Source organism: Esox lucius, chromosome 2 (assembly GCF_011004845.1).
Source record: "Esox lucius isolate fEsoLuc1 chromosome 2, fEsoLuc1.pri, whole genome shotgun sequence".
Classification (NCBI taxonomy): Eukaryota; Metazoa; Chordata; class Actinopteri; order Esociformes; family Esocidae; genus Esox; species Esox lucius.
In genome coordinates, this window is record NC_047570.1 from 12900887 (window position 1) to 12916636 (window position 15750).

At 43.5% G+C, this 15750-nt stretch overlaps 1 protein-coding gene across 1 annotated transcript; it reads right to left on the minus strand.

Moving 5' to 3' along the window:
- Window positions 1-456: 456 nt before the first annotated feature.
- cilp (cartilage intermediate layer protein, nucleotide pyrophosphohydrolase) lies at window positions 457-15038 on the minus strand. Its single transcript, XM_010878619.3, has 9 exons — window positions 14906-15038; window positions 13953-14126; window positions 12796-12861; window positions 4375-4662; window positions 4074-4271; window positions 3593-3907; window positions 3346-3454; window positions 3089-3246; window positions 457-2911 (listed from the first exon to the last, which is right to left on the minus strand). The coding sequence occupies exons 2-9, from the start codon at window positions 14020-14022 to the stop codon at window positions 561-563; spliced, it is 3555 nt and encodes a 1184-aa protein (XP_010876921.2). The 5' UTR covers window positions 14023-14126; window positions 14906-15038; the 3' UTR covers window positions 457-560.
- Between the last annotated feature and the right edge of the window lie 712 nt (window positions 15039-15750).

Sequence of the window (15750 nt, forward strand, 5' to 3'; positions counted from 1 at the left end):
GTCATCCTTTTTTTTATACCAACATTTACTGAATTATGGATGTTTTAACTTTGTATTATTCACGCCACTTATCTATTATGTTGAGTGTCCACTGACAAACATTTGGGTAAGTTCAAGTAAATCAGCCATTCAACGGAGTTTGATTTTGGGCTGGATGTCTTTATCACGGAGTACAACCTAGTATGGTATGTGTAATAAATATCCCATTATTTACAATTTCAAGTAGTAAATATGCATCACAGTGGAGGTGAAGAAAAATATATATCCGCTGTAAAACTCAATCTTTACCAAAGGTTCCCTGGGAGATTCCGGTTAGAGCTCTTCTAGATAACTAACATTTTGTTCTTTGGTAAATTTATGGTTATGGTACCAATTCACATTTTCATATCATAAATGTTATGTAACATGATTATGAACCTTACATTTTGAAACGTATTTCCAAATAAAATATACTAAAATAGCCATTAATATAATTGCCAATACCCACTGTAGTGATTTACAGACGTCTGTTCTCTGATGAACCGATTCCAATGTGGCGACCTTGATCTGTAGTGCTGAGTTTATCCTGTGCTGAGGTTACGCGTGCCGGCCGGATTCCGAGTACTGCGTCTGCGGCTGTTGCGAAGTGCGTTAGCTCTCTGCTTCCTGCCTCGTCCGTCCCTCGCTGTTCCAGCCAGGGGCTGCCCCGGAGAGTTCTGCGTAGCCTGAAACACGCTTTGACGGGTCACCTCACGGTCGCCACAGGTGAAGGTGAGTGCCACGCCCTCGTTGCTCTTCATGACGCGGGAAGTGCCGTCAGAGGTTCCATCAAAGCAACGTCCCAGTGCTATCTCCTTAGCGGTGCGGGGATCCTGGTCCGTAACTGTGTAGATACCGTAGTTGTGGCCCAGTGGGTCCAGCGGTGCCAGCATTGTGAACTCATTGGTGTCGTTGTTGACGGCCAGAGGCAGGTGATTGACCAGGTACTCTTGGAGTTTGGAGTTGACGTTGTCCCTCTTACAGCTGCCCTGAGGGATGACTTTCACCAAAGTGCGATCTACCCGGTCCTGGTCATAGAGCATCCCACTGCACTTGAACTCCAGGCACACCGCAGAGACGGCGGACTGGTCCATGTCACGAATGCTGCGGGTATCGCGGAGGCCATACAACTGACCGACTGTCTTGGGGTGAGTGCCGCCCTGGTTTCGGGAGCGCACGTTGATCTCATGGGGAGCATTGATCTTGACCTTGACATAGCAGGCTCTGTACTCCATGGGCTTGGGCCACCAGCTCAGGTAGTCTTCTGTCCAGCTCATGGGATCGTCCTCATTGAAAGGGACCGTATTGTAGTCGTAGCGATCTCCCTCCACTCGGCTAAAGCGGAAGTGTCCCGCAGAAAATGGGGCTTCCTCACACTCTTTTAGTTGGTCAAATGAGTACACAGGTCCATTGAGCTCTTCAGCTGTGTTTGGGCTGGGCTTGGCCAAATTGATGCTGAAGGCTGTCTTCTTCAACCGGAGGTCGTCGTGGTCTGAACGTCTGTAGTTCAACTTGCCCAGGTATGGCTGAGGGACTCCGATGATGCTGGGATTGAATTTGGGAGCAGATGGGACAGCCTCGAGTTCTTCTCCTCCCATGTTGGCCATGAGGTGGGCGGAATATGCGTCTGGTTTCTGGTCATCACAGAAGGCAGGCAGACAGGCACCATTTGGGCCAGTAATGACGCTGTCAAATCGGCCCCAGGCACGAGGGTTGGAAGAGTAACCTGATATGGGCTCCATGTTAATCAGAGTCACCACCACTCCTTCTACCTGCTCACTGGGCATGAAGCGATCGCTGCGGAAGCTTCGCACCTTCACGTAACATCTCCGGTTCTCAGGGACATCTAAGTTGAACAGCCTTCTCTCTCGGATCTCCATGTTCCCAATGAGGAAAGTCCTCTCCTCCCTTTTACCACGTTGTTTCTTCTCCATCTGGAAGCTTCCCTCCTCCTCCCACATTCCTGTGTCGGGGTTCAGGGACCATAGCTTCATAGCGCCCAGATGCTCCGGCATTTTCACCTGTGCTGAATCCATTTTCACCTTCACCTCTCCGGCGTTCAGTGGGTCACCGGCCTCCTCGTCCCTGAAGTCCACTGAGAACATACCGTAGGTTCTCAGAGGCAACGTGTCACCTTCATTTCCAATGAAGTTGAGGTCACTCTGTGCAGCTGCTGCTGTAGAGATGTCTCTGGCATCCAGAAATGTGATGCTAGCCTTCACATTACCCACAAAAACTTCACCGTTCTGCCTGTAGAAGGAGTTAGGAGGGATCTGGATCTCAGCAATTGGATCCTGGCCCACCACCTCTCCCAGCTCCAGAGTGTTGAACTCTGTTGAGCTGATGGTCACTGGTTCCTTCTTCCTCAACAGTTTGATCTCATGGTAGACGGCTCCACCTTTGGCGTTGAATGGAAGCACCTTGGTGGTGTTGACAAACTTGTCCATATTGTCCACAAAGGTCATCACCAGCCTCTCTGTGTCATGGGGGACCTGGACAGAGAAGGTGCCTTTGTAGCCTGTGCGGCTGACTCTGGCTCCATTAATGTAGATGTGACCGAATCTCATGGGCTCTCCGGTGTCTGCAGCCACAGCCCGGCCACGCACAATGGCCTTGGTCTCAACACATTTCTGGCAGCCACACTCAGTCACCACCATGACGGGCAGCTCATAGCCCTGGCATTGTAATGTTTTCTCCTTCATCTTTGCCACCCCACAGCAGTACGCCACAGAGTCTTTGCACCTGATTCCATTGTCCAGCTGTCCTGCACAAGTCCCTGAGGGACATTTTCCTATGTCATAATAGAGGGAGTTGGTACTGTTTTGGAAGCAGTCACGAGGTAGGAGAATAGAGTGGGATTCAGGTCTAGGGTTACATGAAGGTTGATTTTTACCTTGAAGAGAAAGCAGTAGAAAATATATGTTAGAATATATGCCTGATTACACAGGCTTCTCCTATAAGCAATAGATTTTCACTGTCTGTGATGATTGGTTGATGTTATAGGTCATACTAATGACTATTCACTGTACGTTAGTGTGATAAATATATTAACTGGGCTTTGGGATCAGACCTAAGACTGTGAGCGTGGCTCGTTTGGACTTTATGGCCCCAGCTTGGTTGCTGGCTCTGCAGTAGTACTCCCCAGTCTGGTCTATGCTCAGGTTCCTTAAGACCAGCGTGCTGTCGTAGTTCAGCTGTTTCCTGTCCAGCAAGATGTCGTTGTGAAACCTGTCGAGTCATAAGTGACTGTTTTACACCATCCCCATCCAAATGATAGGGTTAACAGAAACAGTTTAGCATGTTGTCATTACTGGCCTACTGGCTTACCATTGGTACTCTTCTGGTTCAGGTGATCCGGCCACTTGGCAGCAGAGAGCAGCTGTCTGACCCTCTCTCCTGGCCTTGTTTTCAGGGTTCTTCACCACATGGAGCCTCTCTGAGGGACCCCATTACAGTGTGAGACCAAGGTTACATATAACCTAAGTATATGTAATACTCTTAGATGATAACACTACTGTATAACAATATAGACCAAAAAGAAAACTTTTTAATTAGACTTTTGTGGCCATTTTACCTGCTCTATTCAGCATGATACTGAGGACAGAGGTTTGTTTTGTGCTGTGGGGCACAATGACCGTGTGAGGGGCGTGGTTCTGCAGCTGGACGGTCAGTGTGCCATTGCCATCAGGACAGATCCCTGGAATGCGGAAGTGTCCGTTGTGATCTGTGAGGGTGAGGAGTTTGGGCTTGGGGCCAGAGCGGAGGATTGTGGCCCCGGGGGCAGGCAGCCCTCCAGCACTGCGGACAGAGCCTAGAACAACGTGGTCCTGGCACATGCAGGCGTCGCACTCTGCGTTCACCCTGCCCATCTCGCAGTGCAGACTGCATCCTGGAACAACAGAAGCAGTGCAGCATAGGATGTCAGACAGGGTTTGTACACGGGTTGACATGGGAACCCTCCTAGAGCAAAATGACAATTCGTAGGGCGAAGTGCAGTGACATTAGAGAGGTTTCTATCAGATGGTGTAGCCGTTGTTGAGACGAGAGCGACTCACCGGCCCCGGTGCATTCTGGTCCATTGCAGACTCTGCCCTCCACTGTAGGACCGCTGCACTGGATATCCCATTGCTTGGACTCAGACTGGCATGTCCTAGAGCGTACCTGCACTGCCACCTGGCCGCACTTGGCAGGACAATGGCTCCAGTCTGACCAAGGACCCCAGGCCACCTTCAAGCCTGCCGACCCAGTGTTTCCTGAGGGAAAATAGACATCTTGCTCAGGAAGGAGAAATAACGTATCGTCTTTTTTTACACAATACTGTAGCTATGATAATGACATTACAGACTGTAAGGCTACCAGTCAGTCCAGGAAGACCTTTGGGACAGAGGAAGCGCACAGCGTAGTTGGAGCAGTTGCGGCCTGAGTCCTGCTCAGCGTTGACACACCAGAACCCCAGGGCAGGGTCTGAATGGACTTTCTCCCCAGTGTTGTGAGCCGGGGTCCAGTCAGTGGTGCGAGCGTCCAGGGCCAACGGGGCGTCACATACCCGTGCCCGGTAATAGAAACGGATGGCATCCAACTGCTCATAGTCTCCTCGACCTCCAGGGTGATCCACATTGAACCAAGTGGTCCAGTCGTAGTCATCTGAATGTCACACAGGGAATACTACTTCAGTATGTCGAATTTTACAGTTGCTCCAGGTTTCAAGTTTTTTTTTGTCAAATGCACTGAACAACACAGCGTCATCCCACACAATTAAATTCTTATGACATGGCACCCGACAACTGCGTAGTGAGTGTTAAGGAGAAGAATATATAAGCAAAAATGTAGAAAAATCATTTTGAGTAATAAAACAATTGCATTTTATTGAGCTGATTTCTGTGAACATGTAATTCATGCCATATTAAACCTCCACTGTAGGTAAGATCCCACCTTTGAAACCAGGACAACCTAAGAAAGGCACAGCTGTGCATCTGCCCACATTATATATACATCAATCAGCCATAACATTATGACCACTGACAGGTGAAGTGAATAAAAAAATCTCGTAATCATGGCACCTGTCAGTGGGTGGGATATATTAGGCAGCAAGTGAACATTCTGTCCTCAAAGTTGATGTGTTAGAAGCAGGAGAAATGGGCAAGCGTAAGGATCTAAGTGATGGCTAGATGACTGGGTCAAAATTGCAGCCCTTGTGGGGTGTTCCCAGTAAGCTGTGGTCAGTACCTATCACAAGTGGTCCAAGGAAGGAAAAGCGGTGGACCGGTGACAAGGTCATGTGCGGCCAAGGCTCATTGATGCACGTGGCGAGCAAAGGCTGGCCTGTGTGGTCCGATCAAACAGATGAGCTACTGTAGCTCAAATTGCTGAAATTGTTTATGCTGGTACTGATAGGAAGGTGTCAGAATACACAGTGCATAGGAGTTTGTTGCGTATGGGGCTGCGTAGACGCATACCAGTCAGGGTGCCCATGCTGACCCCTGTCCACTGCTGAAAACAAACAAATCCGATCCATGGAGGCCCCACCTCACAACTTACAGGACTTTAAGGATCTGCTGCTAAGGTCTTGGTGTCAGATACCACAGCACACCTTCAGAGGTCTAGTGTGGAGTCCATGCCTTGATGGGTCACGGCTGTTTTGGAGGCAAATGGACCTACACAATATTAAGCAGGTGGTCACAATGTTATGGCTGATCGGTGTACGTATGTAGGTACGCACACACAAGTACATTGTGATGAATAAAGAAGACAATGAATAAAGAAGGCAATGAATTTAATGACATTTTAATGAGTAGGAACACTAAGTGATAGCTCAGGGAATTAAGGTACAGTGGGGAGAACAAGTATTTGATACACTGCCGATTTTGCAGTTTTTCCTACTTACAAAGCATGTAGAAGTCTGTAATTTTTATCATAGGTACACTTCAACTGTGAGAGATGGAATCTAAAACAAAAATCCAGAAAATCACATTGTTCATCCATCTTTTTCCGCTTATCCGGGGCCGGGTCGCGGGGGCAGCAGTCTAAACAGAGATTCCCAGACTTCCCTCTCCCTAGACACTTCCTCTAGCTCTTCCGGGGGGACACCGAGGCGTTCCCAGGCCAGCCGGGATACATAGTCCCTCCAGCCTGTCCTAGGTCTTCCCCGAGGTCTCCTCCCGGTGGGACGGGCCCAGAACACCTTCCCGGGAAGGCGTCCAGGAGGCATCCGGAACAGATGCCCAAGCCACCTCAGCTGACCCCTCTCGATGTGGAGGATCACATTGTATGATCTTTAAATAATTAATTTGCATTTTATTGCATGAAATACGTATTTGATCACCTACCAACCAGTAAGAATTGCGTCTCTCACAGACCTGTTTTTCTTTAAGAAGCCCTCCTGTTCCCCACTCATTACCTGTATTAACTGCACCAGTTTGAACTCGTTACCTGTATAAAAGACACCTGTTCATACACTCAATCAAACAGACTCCAACCTCTCCACAATGGCCAAGACCAGAGAGCTGTGTAAGGACATCAGGGATAAAATTGCAGACCTGCACAAGGCAGGGATGAGCTACAGGACAATAGGCAAGAAGCTTGGTGAGAAGGCAACAACTGTTGGCGCAATTATTAGAAAATGGAAGAAGTTCAAGATGACGGTCAATCTCCCTCGGTCTGGGGCTCCATGCAAGATCTCACCTCGTGGGACATCAATGATCACGAGGAAGGTGAGGGATCAGCCCAGAACTACACTGCAGGACCTGGTCAATGACCTGAAGAGCGCTGGGACCACAGTCTCAAAGAAAACCATTAGTAACACACTACGCCGTCATGGATTAAAATCCTGCAGCGCACGCAAGGTCCCCCTGCTCAAGCCAGCGCATGTCCAGGCCCGTCTGAAGTTTGCCAATGACCATCTGGATGATCCAGAGGAGGAACGGGATAAGGTCATGTGGTCTGATGAGACAAAAATTGAGCTTTTTGGTCTAAACTCCACTTGCTGTGTTTGGAGGAAGAAGAAGGATGAGTTACAACCCCAAGAACACCATCCCAACCGTGACGCATGGAGGTGGAAACATCCTTCTTTGGGGATGCTTTTCTGCAAAGGGGACAGGACAACTGCAGTAAGAGCATTGAAGATGGGTTGTGGCTGGGTCTTCCAGGATGACAACGACCCGAAACACATAGCCAGGGCAACTAAGGAGTGGCTCCGTAAGAAGCATCTCAAGGTCCTGGAGTGGCCTAGCCAGTCTCCAGACCTGAACCCAATAGAAAATCTTTGGAGGGAGCTGAAAGTCTTTATTGCCCAGCGACAGCCTTGAAACCTGAAGGATCTGGAGAAGGTCTGTATGGAGGAATGGGCCAAAATCCCTGCTGCAGTGTGTGCAAACCTGATCAAGAACTACAGGAAACGTATGATCTCTGTAATTGCAAACAAAGGTTTCTGTACCAAATATTAACTTTTCTGATGCATCAAATACTTATGTTATGCAATAAAATGCAAATTAATTATTTAGAAATCATACAATGTTTGTTTTAGATTCCGTCACTCAGTTGAAGAGTACCTATGATAAAAATTACAGACTTCTACATGCTTTGTAAGTGGGAAAACCTGCAAAATCGGCAGTGTATCAAATACTTGTTCTCCCCACTGTACATGCTTATTTATGCAGACTTTCCTCTTGAGTTTGGCATGCCACCGATTCGCAGTCTAATATGTTTGTCTGGGGTTGTGGGCCCCGGTGCCTGCTGTAGATCGCAGTGCTGGACTGCAGATTATGGTGTTGTGGTCGGCACCATTTCAACAGTGTCGGGAAAAGAGACCCTGACAATCTGAAAAATCCTTACAAGATAGTTAACCCCATTTCTTTTGGAAGTTGCTCTGGGTGACATTACTGAAATTTAAAGTGATTTCTAACTATTGGCTAGTGTCTTGTAAAGTCTTTGGTAATTTTTTTTGTTCAGTGAAGCAAGGGACTAACAATCTCAATGAATGACTTTCAGCCATAGAGAAACATGTAAAATGTTAAGAAATTGACCTTAAAGGGATAGTTTGTCTTTTCTAAATTTTCCCTGTCTCCTGCCCTGTTTTAAACTTGAGAAGACATGAGGTCTTGGCCCATACCTACAGAGTACCAGGCTTGAAAGACTTGTTGCTGTCCCAGTCCAAAGTCCTCCTGGTTGTGTTGCAGATGAAGACGATACCTGACGATTTGACCTGCCACTCTGCTGACCCCCCCACCATGTTGTCCCACATGCATTTATAAATTATCACAATTTGTACTCTTAATATGTTCACCCGGCAAAGCCAGAATAGGATTGGTCACCCCTCTGAGCCTGGTTCCTCTCTAGGTTTCTTCCTAAATTTCAGCATTCTTAGGGAGTTTTTCCTAGCCTCTGAAATTCAACACTACTGTTGTTTGGATTTTAAGGCCGGTTGTTTTGTAAAAGCACTTTGTGACAACTGCTGATGTAAAAAGGGCTTTATAAATACATTTGATTGATTAAAATTCATATTTATCCGCCAATATCACTTACCAAAAGTCATTTTTTCCTACCATCCATTATTCAGCTCTGTCCTCTGCTGTAATTAGTGTTCAGTTTTCATCCAAATTCATGAATGAAAACTGTTCCTCCCACTGCAGCAAAGCTGCATTGCAAGCAGAAAACATTCCAAAACAAAAGACTAGTGGTGTTGTTTAACTCAAAGAACATGACAATGTTGTACTCCTCGAAATAATTAAGTTTTGCGCTTTATTTATCATATCAAATAAACAGGTTCCTCGTGTTAACGGTCAGTTTTGTTCACAATTGCATCAGTCCATGCTTTCTTTCAGGAAGAGGAGATGTATACGTCACAGTAAACAAAAGGTAGTATTCGCTAGCTTGGAAGCAAGTTACCTATTTCGTCGTTGATATTCACCAAAGGACAGTCAAAGTTTACTTGCTTGAGAGACAAAGGAAAATACATAAATACGACCAGGAAGAAGGCTTTTTCTGGGGGATAGAACCTTACTTGTTCGAACCCGAATACACAGAGAATGAATTGACCAAACTAGTAGTAGAGGCTAGAAAAGAAGCTAATGATGGTAAACCAGTTAATCACCTTCTGGACAAGTTAAACCAGAGGAGTCAAACCGGTTCCACGGAGGGCAGAGTGTCTGCAGGTTTTCACTCTCACCTTGTACTTGATTGATTAATTGGTTAGTTTCTACACCCCACCTGGTTGTTTAGGTCTGAACTGGGAACCAATTTATAGGAAAAACCAAAAACCTGCAGACACTTGGCCCTCTGTGGAATCGGTTTGACACCCCTGAGTTAAACCCTTGCCCAGAATGTCTGGAGGATGGTGGTGTAGCTGTGGATCGTGCAATCTAATGCCAACCGAAACTGAATGCTTTTGTTGCAACAAATGGGAAATATTGATTTGAATGCGGAAGACCCTCATAACTCCTGTGGTGCTGGAGACTTTCTAACATTCCAAAAATGGATAGAAAAACAATATAAATTGCTAAAGTTAATAATACTGTATTTCTATTATTAATCTGTGTTGCAAATAAGATTCTTGCAAATTAAGGCCATCATATGTTACTGGTAAAAATAAATAAACATCTTGTGTAGTAATGCTCAGTATCTTGTCAATCAAATATTTGTTATTAGTAAGTCAAGTCTTCGGTGGAATTACTGACTGAATTGCAACTAAGTAACTTGGTTAGTAGCAATATCTTTCAAATAAAATCTAGCTAGCTAGACTGGGTATGTTGCTGCTAACTAAAGTGCATTACTAAATAATAGTTCAAGTTCAAGTCAAGCCCAATTGGTGCTTGCGGAGCTATGATGATGAGTTTTTGAAAGCATAGATGGTTGTGTCTTTGGGAATAAAAAGACAACTTTTCATGATGACTGTGTTGCCTATTTTAAATTTAAATCGAAACATTTCGTGCAACTATGGCCAGGGATTGGATTTCCCTCGTCAACGTCCTCCAAATGCCATTTTTCCGTGTCGGTGTCTGTCATTTAATTAGCTACGTCTTTGCAGTCACTCCGATTTAAAGGTGCGGGTGGGTACACCCAAACTGAAATCAAATCACGAAATGAAAAAACTGAATATTTCTTGTTACGAAAGAGTAGATGAAATGTAACGTAGAAAAAATATATATTTTTTAAATACTTGAGTATGAGTAAAGAGTAGTCCCGAGAAAGTAACTAGGAAAGATCGTTCCTCTGAAACTGCACTCAAATATTCATTTGCGTTACATGTAATGTGTTACCCACCACTGGGCACGGCTATTTATTTGGATAGCACATTCCATACACGGGGCAATTAAAAGTGCTTTATATTTTTATGCTTACATTTTTTTTAATAAAAACGACATTTAGCATCAAAGTGTTTGTGCAACCTAGCAAGGCAAATGCCTAGTTGTTAACCGCCTTTCAAATTAATTTGCTGAGGACATTTTAGAATTTCTCTTGTAGACTGTATTACATTTATATATATATATATATATATATATATATATATATATATATATATTGTTGAGTCCATACCCAATGTCTTTGGATCAGACGATCTGTTTATAGGCAAAAGTGCTACATTTTTGTTTGGATTCCAGCCGTAATCTAGGTTGGTATACAAACCCGATTCCCAAAAAGTTGGGACACTGTACAAATTGTGAGTAAAAAAGGAATGGAATAATTTACAAATGTCATAAACTTATATTTAATTCACAATAGAATACAGATGACATATCAAATGTTGAAAGTGAGACATTTTGTAATGTCATGCAAAATATTGGCTCATTTTGGATTTCATGAGAGCTACACGTACCAAAAAAGTTGGGACAGGTAGCAATAAGAGGCCAGAAAAGTTAAATGTACATATAAGGAACAGCTGGAGGACCAATTTGCAACTTATTATGTCAATTGGCAACACGATTGGGTATAAAAAGAACCTCTCAGAGTGGCAGTGTCTCTCAGAAGTCAAGATAGGCAGAGGATCACCAATTCCCCCAATGCTGCGGCGAAAAATAGTGGAGTAATATCAGAAAGGAGTTTCTCAGAGAAAAATTGCAAAGAGTTTGAAGTTCATCATCTACAGTGCATAATATCATCCAAAGATTCAGAGAATCTGGAACAATCTCTGTGCTTTAGGGTCAAGGCCGGAAAACCATACTGGATGCCCGTGATCTTCGGGCCCTCAGACGGCACTGCATCACATAAAGGAATGATACTGTTATGGAAATCACAACATGGGCTCAGGAATACTTCCAGAAAACATTGAACACAATCCACCGTGCCATTCGCCGTTGCCAGCTAAAATTCTGTAGGTAAAAAACGAAGCCGTATCTAAACAGGATCCAGAAGCGCAGGCATTTTCTCTGGGCCAAGGATCATTTAAAATGGACTGTGGCAAAGTGGAAAAGTGTTCTGTGGTCAGACAAATCAAAATTTCAAGCTCATTTTGGAAAACTGGGATGCCATGTCATCCGGAATAAAGAGGACAAGGACAACCCAAGTTGTTATCAGCGCTCAGTTCAGAAGCCTGCATCTCTGATGGTATGGGGTTGCATGAGTTTGTGTGGCATGCGCAGCCTACACATCTGGAAAGGCACCATCAATGCTGACAGTTATGTCCAAGTTCTAGAACACAGGTGTCGAACCGGTTCCACAAAGGGCCGAGTGTCTGCAGGTTTTTGGTTTTTCCTATAAATTGGTTCCTAGTTCATACCTACACAACCAGGTGAGGGTAGAAACTAACCAATCAGTGACCTAATTAACCAATCAAGTACAAGGAGAGAGCAAAAACCTGCAGACACTCGGCCCTCCGTGGAACCGGTTTGACACCTCTGTTCTAGAACAACATATGCTCTCATCCAGACGTCGTCTCTTTCAGGGAAGACCTTGCATTTTCCAACATGACAATGCCAGATGACATACTGTGACAAATCAACTTATTTTTCCCTTAAAGTGATACATTTTCTCAGTTTAAACATTTGATATGTCATCTATGTTGTATTCTGAATAAAATATTGAAATTCGAAACTTCCACATCATTGCATTCTGTTTTTATTCACAATTGTACAGTGTCCCAACTTTTTTGGAATCGGGTTTGTACTTTGTTGCTATACCTGTATATCTTACTAAATCGTATGTCAATGGTAGAATTGTGTTACATGTCTGGATTAAGGTATGGCAATACCTCCCGGTCCCTTGTTTCCTTTCCTTGCAAACAAAACACGATAGCGCCATTTTCCACAACAATAGAAATAAAACTGTCCACCAACAGATTATGGGCCAACTAGAGAAACTCTGACCTGGTGTTGCTTCAGGAGGTTAAAGTTCACTCCCACCCAATTAGGTCATCACTGAAGCACACAAGCTGAGTGAATGGCTGTAGGAAATAGTTCACTAGTGCTGGTTTGGAATTACCAAATTCCGCTGGTTGTTTGGTCATTGTACAGTTTAAAAAAATCAACGCTACTGCGACATATTACTAAATGTAGTTTTGAGGTGTTTTGGAGTAGTTTTTTGCTTGCAATGGAGCTTTCCATTCATGAATTGGACGATGCTATGAATGCTAATTACAGCCGGGGATAGAGCTGAATAATGGATGGTTGAAACAAATGACTATGTCCATTCCAGGACATTTTTTTTGTGTGTTTTTTTTGGATAAATATGATTTTTAGACAAACTGTCCCTTCAAACAGACATAAAGCAAAAAAAATGTAACTTCTGAACTTACACTTAGTTGTGACAATTTTATCAGGGGATGGTTTTTTTCATGTTAAACATTACCTTCAAAGAAGTACAATGCAGGGTTGTTTTGTCTTGCAGCTCTTGAATTTTCTTTTCTCCATGTTCCTGTAAAACATCACATATTCCTTATGTAGACTCATGATTGACCTGATGTGACATCCTTGACCGATGCCTCAGTTCTGGCCAGACTGGCCAAGTCCCAGACCAAACTGGCAAAACTTCTGACCATTTTGTCCGAGTGTAGATGAGCCACACATTACCTTCAACTCTTTAAACTTTTCAACGGTACTCAGTCTTAAAATAATATACAACAACTCTTTCTTTTAATGTTATGCCACACTAATGTCTTTCTGTGATTTGTCTGTGTATTTTGGAAACGCATGAACGTGCAAAGAGGGCTGCAATGTGGTCAAGTAAATATCTGGTGGATAGTTTTAACTGAGCCGTAATGTTTACAGTTTGTGATCTATTTTTTCTCTTAGCTCCAAACAATACATTCCTTTATACTAATGTCACTGACACAAAGGGATTCATACTAAATGTTCCTTCTGATTGCTGTATAATTTGCGGACTGACATTTGTTGTGTTAGTGTTGCAAAATTCCTTATCTGGAATGTTCCCAGACTACTGCAGTTTACAGTACCCACCTAACCACTGAATTGCTCTGAGGTCACATCAGGGCTCAGTATAAGCATGCTACTTGCACATACTTATGTGGCCAATTGCAGACAGGTGTCTCCTTAGCCTTGGGGTTGTACAACGTACTTAAGGAGGTGGATTAGGATCAGTGATGGAAGACATGAAACAATGGGCCTTAGTCTACTGATGATTATGGAGGAGAAGCAAGCCCTCTTTCCTTGTAGAAAGAGGACTTCAAGAAGGCTTCTGTTTTGGCTCTTCTCAAATTCAGCTTATACAATAGTTGAGTGATCAAATTACATTTTCAGTGGTAATCATTTCCACACAGAGTATGATCCCTTTTGGTGTTGTGACACATTGAAAAAATGAAAAGGTTTTCCAGTTGAAATAATAATTACAATTCCTAATATGAGCTATGTGAAAGAAATATGGTGTGTCTCTGTGTTAGGGAGGTTTGTGTGCTCATGTGTGATAAAGGTGTGTGTGTGTTTGAGTTTGATTCAGTAAAGTTAATATACTGTTGGTGTATACTATAGTAACTGCAAGTGTAGACCAACCTTCTGCTGTAGTTGTCATGGTAGTGAATCCCAAAGCGAGAAGGAGCACCCATGTTGACAGGCAGCACATCCTGGCACTCTGCTGTTGCCTCTAACCTCTAACCCTAAGATAATGACCCTCACAATCCAGGCAAGCCAACACTAAGAATAGTTCAACAACTCCTTCAGCAGCTCCTGTAGCATTGAAATGGGAATACGTTCAGTCAGAATCATTGGCGGTAGATTAATATAAGCAAAAACCTTGGAGTGTTACCATGTCCCACTAAATGGACTGCTTGGGATTTCTATTGCCGATGTATGGAATATAAGATATCTTAATAAAATGTGTTTTAAAGTGTTTTAAACATCAAGTAGATGATCTGCACCCTGGAGACAGTTACAGTGTTTACATTTTTGCACCAGCCTGACATGTTCAAAAACATTGTCAAATATCCCAAGCAGAGTATGTGAATATCAACTTAAACTATATTTCCTTTTTTTGTCCTTACACTTTGAGAAAGAAACATACAGAATGAAAGAACATTATGAAGCCTTTCTCAAATAACACATCTGTGCTAGTAATCACTGGGTGCCAAGGGGACAGTAAAATATTTCCGCATTCATTTACCAAGCATAGAGATACACACGGCAAACTCACACACACACACACACACACACACATACAGTTCTTCATTCACAGTTTTCACCGATAACTGTTTTCAAGTTTTCTCACACTAATAAAATTATCTGATAATATTACTATGGTATGTCTGCGCTCACTAATAACAAATTATTTTATATCAACAAAACATAAATGCACACATTTAGAAAACAAAAGCTGAACTGGCATTCGTTACAATCAACTCTGCTACACATCTCTATTCTGTGTAGATCTGTTGAAAGAACAATGTTAATCATTAAGTTAAAAGATGGGTCAACGTGGATGGGATAGAAAAGCCATGGTTCAGTCTTACCTCTGTGAGTATCCCTGCACAGTGTAGTGTTGATTGTCTCTTTCCTCCCTGTGCTCCTGTATGCTGGGTCTGTGCTGGTGTTCCCTCTCTTATATAGCTCAGAGCTGAGTCCAGGGGTCGGCTCCGTGCCATTCACAGGAAGCCAGATGAGAGCGTGAAGACCGGAGACCATGACTGAGTCCGCTGTCTGCGGCTGCTTCTTGGAAGGCAGGCGGTTTAATATACCTTTCTGCTGTAGCTATGTGTCTGTTGGAATATCCTGGCCTAGACTTAAACACCAGGAGGAGACCTCAGTCAGGTGGGTCGTTGTTTAAGTGGACAGGTGACCTACTTCACCACCTGATGTACATTCAATGGATGGTCCAGTATTAGCTACCTAATTTTGAGGACTTTTAATAAACCTATACAAAAAAGTTATATGATATGACAAGATATCATATAACATCTAACAGATATTTTCCAAAAAATCATTTAGAAAATATATTTATCCAATACATTTTGCAACACCTTTTCAATCCCCTCTGTGTTCAACAACATGAACACACCATCGTAAACCATTATAGTACCCTAATAAATATGCAACATGCTCTGATCAAGTAACTACAATGTCTTCATGCCATGTGTCATTGTGACTACATTTTGTTAAAAATATCAACTGGGTGACATTTCTCAGAATATGCTCCCATCAACACTTTAGACTAAAGGCCATGAAAACAGTTATTCATGACACCGCCACACAACACATTACCACACAATTACTCAGTACTTTAGTAGTATTCATTTTTCCAAACTATTCAGTTTGTTGATACAAAATGTCTTTATGGAACAGTGGACACTGTTAGATC

Coding starts and splice junctions, on each gene's coding strand:
- cilp (XM_010878619.3), bottom strand. CDS start 14,022: ATGTGCTGCCTGTCAACATGGGTGCTCCTTCTCGCTTTGGGATTCACT. Junction 3,247..3,345: donor GAACCAGAAGAGTACCAATG/GTAAGCCAGTAG, acceptor ATGACTCGACAG/GTTTCACAACGACATCTTGC. Junction 2,912..3,088: donor AGCCACGCTCACAGTCTTAG/GTCTGATCCCAA, acceptor TTTCTCTTCAAG/GTAAAAATCAACCTTCATGT.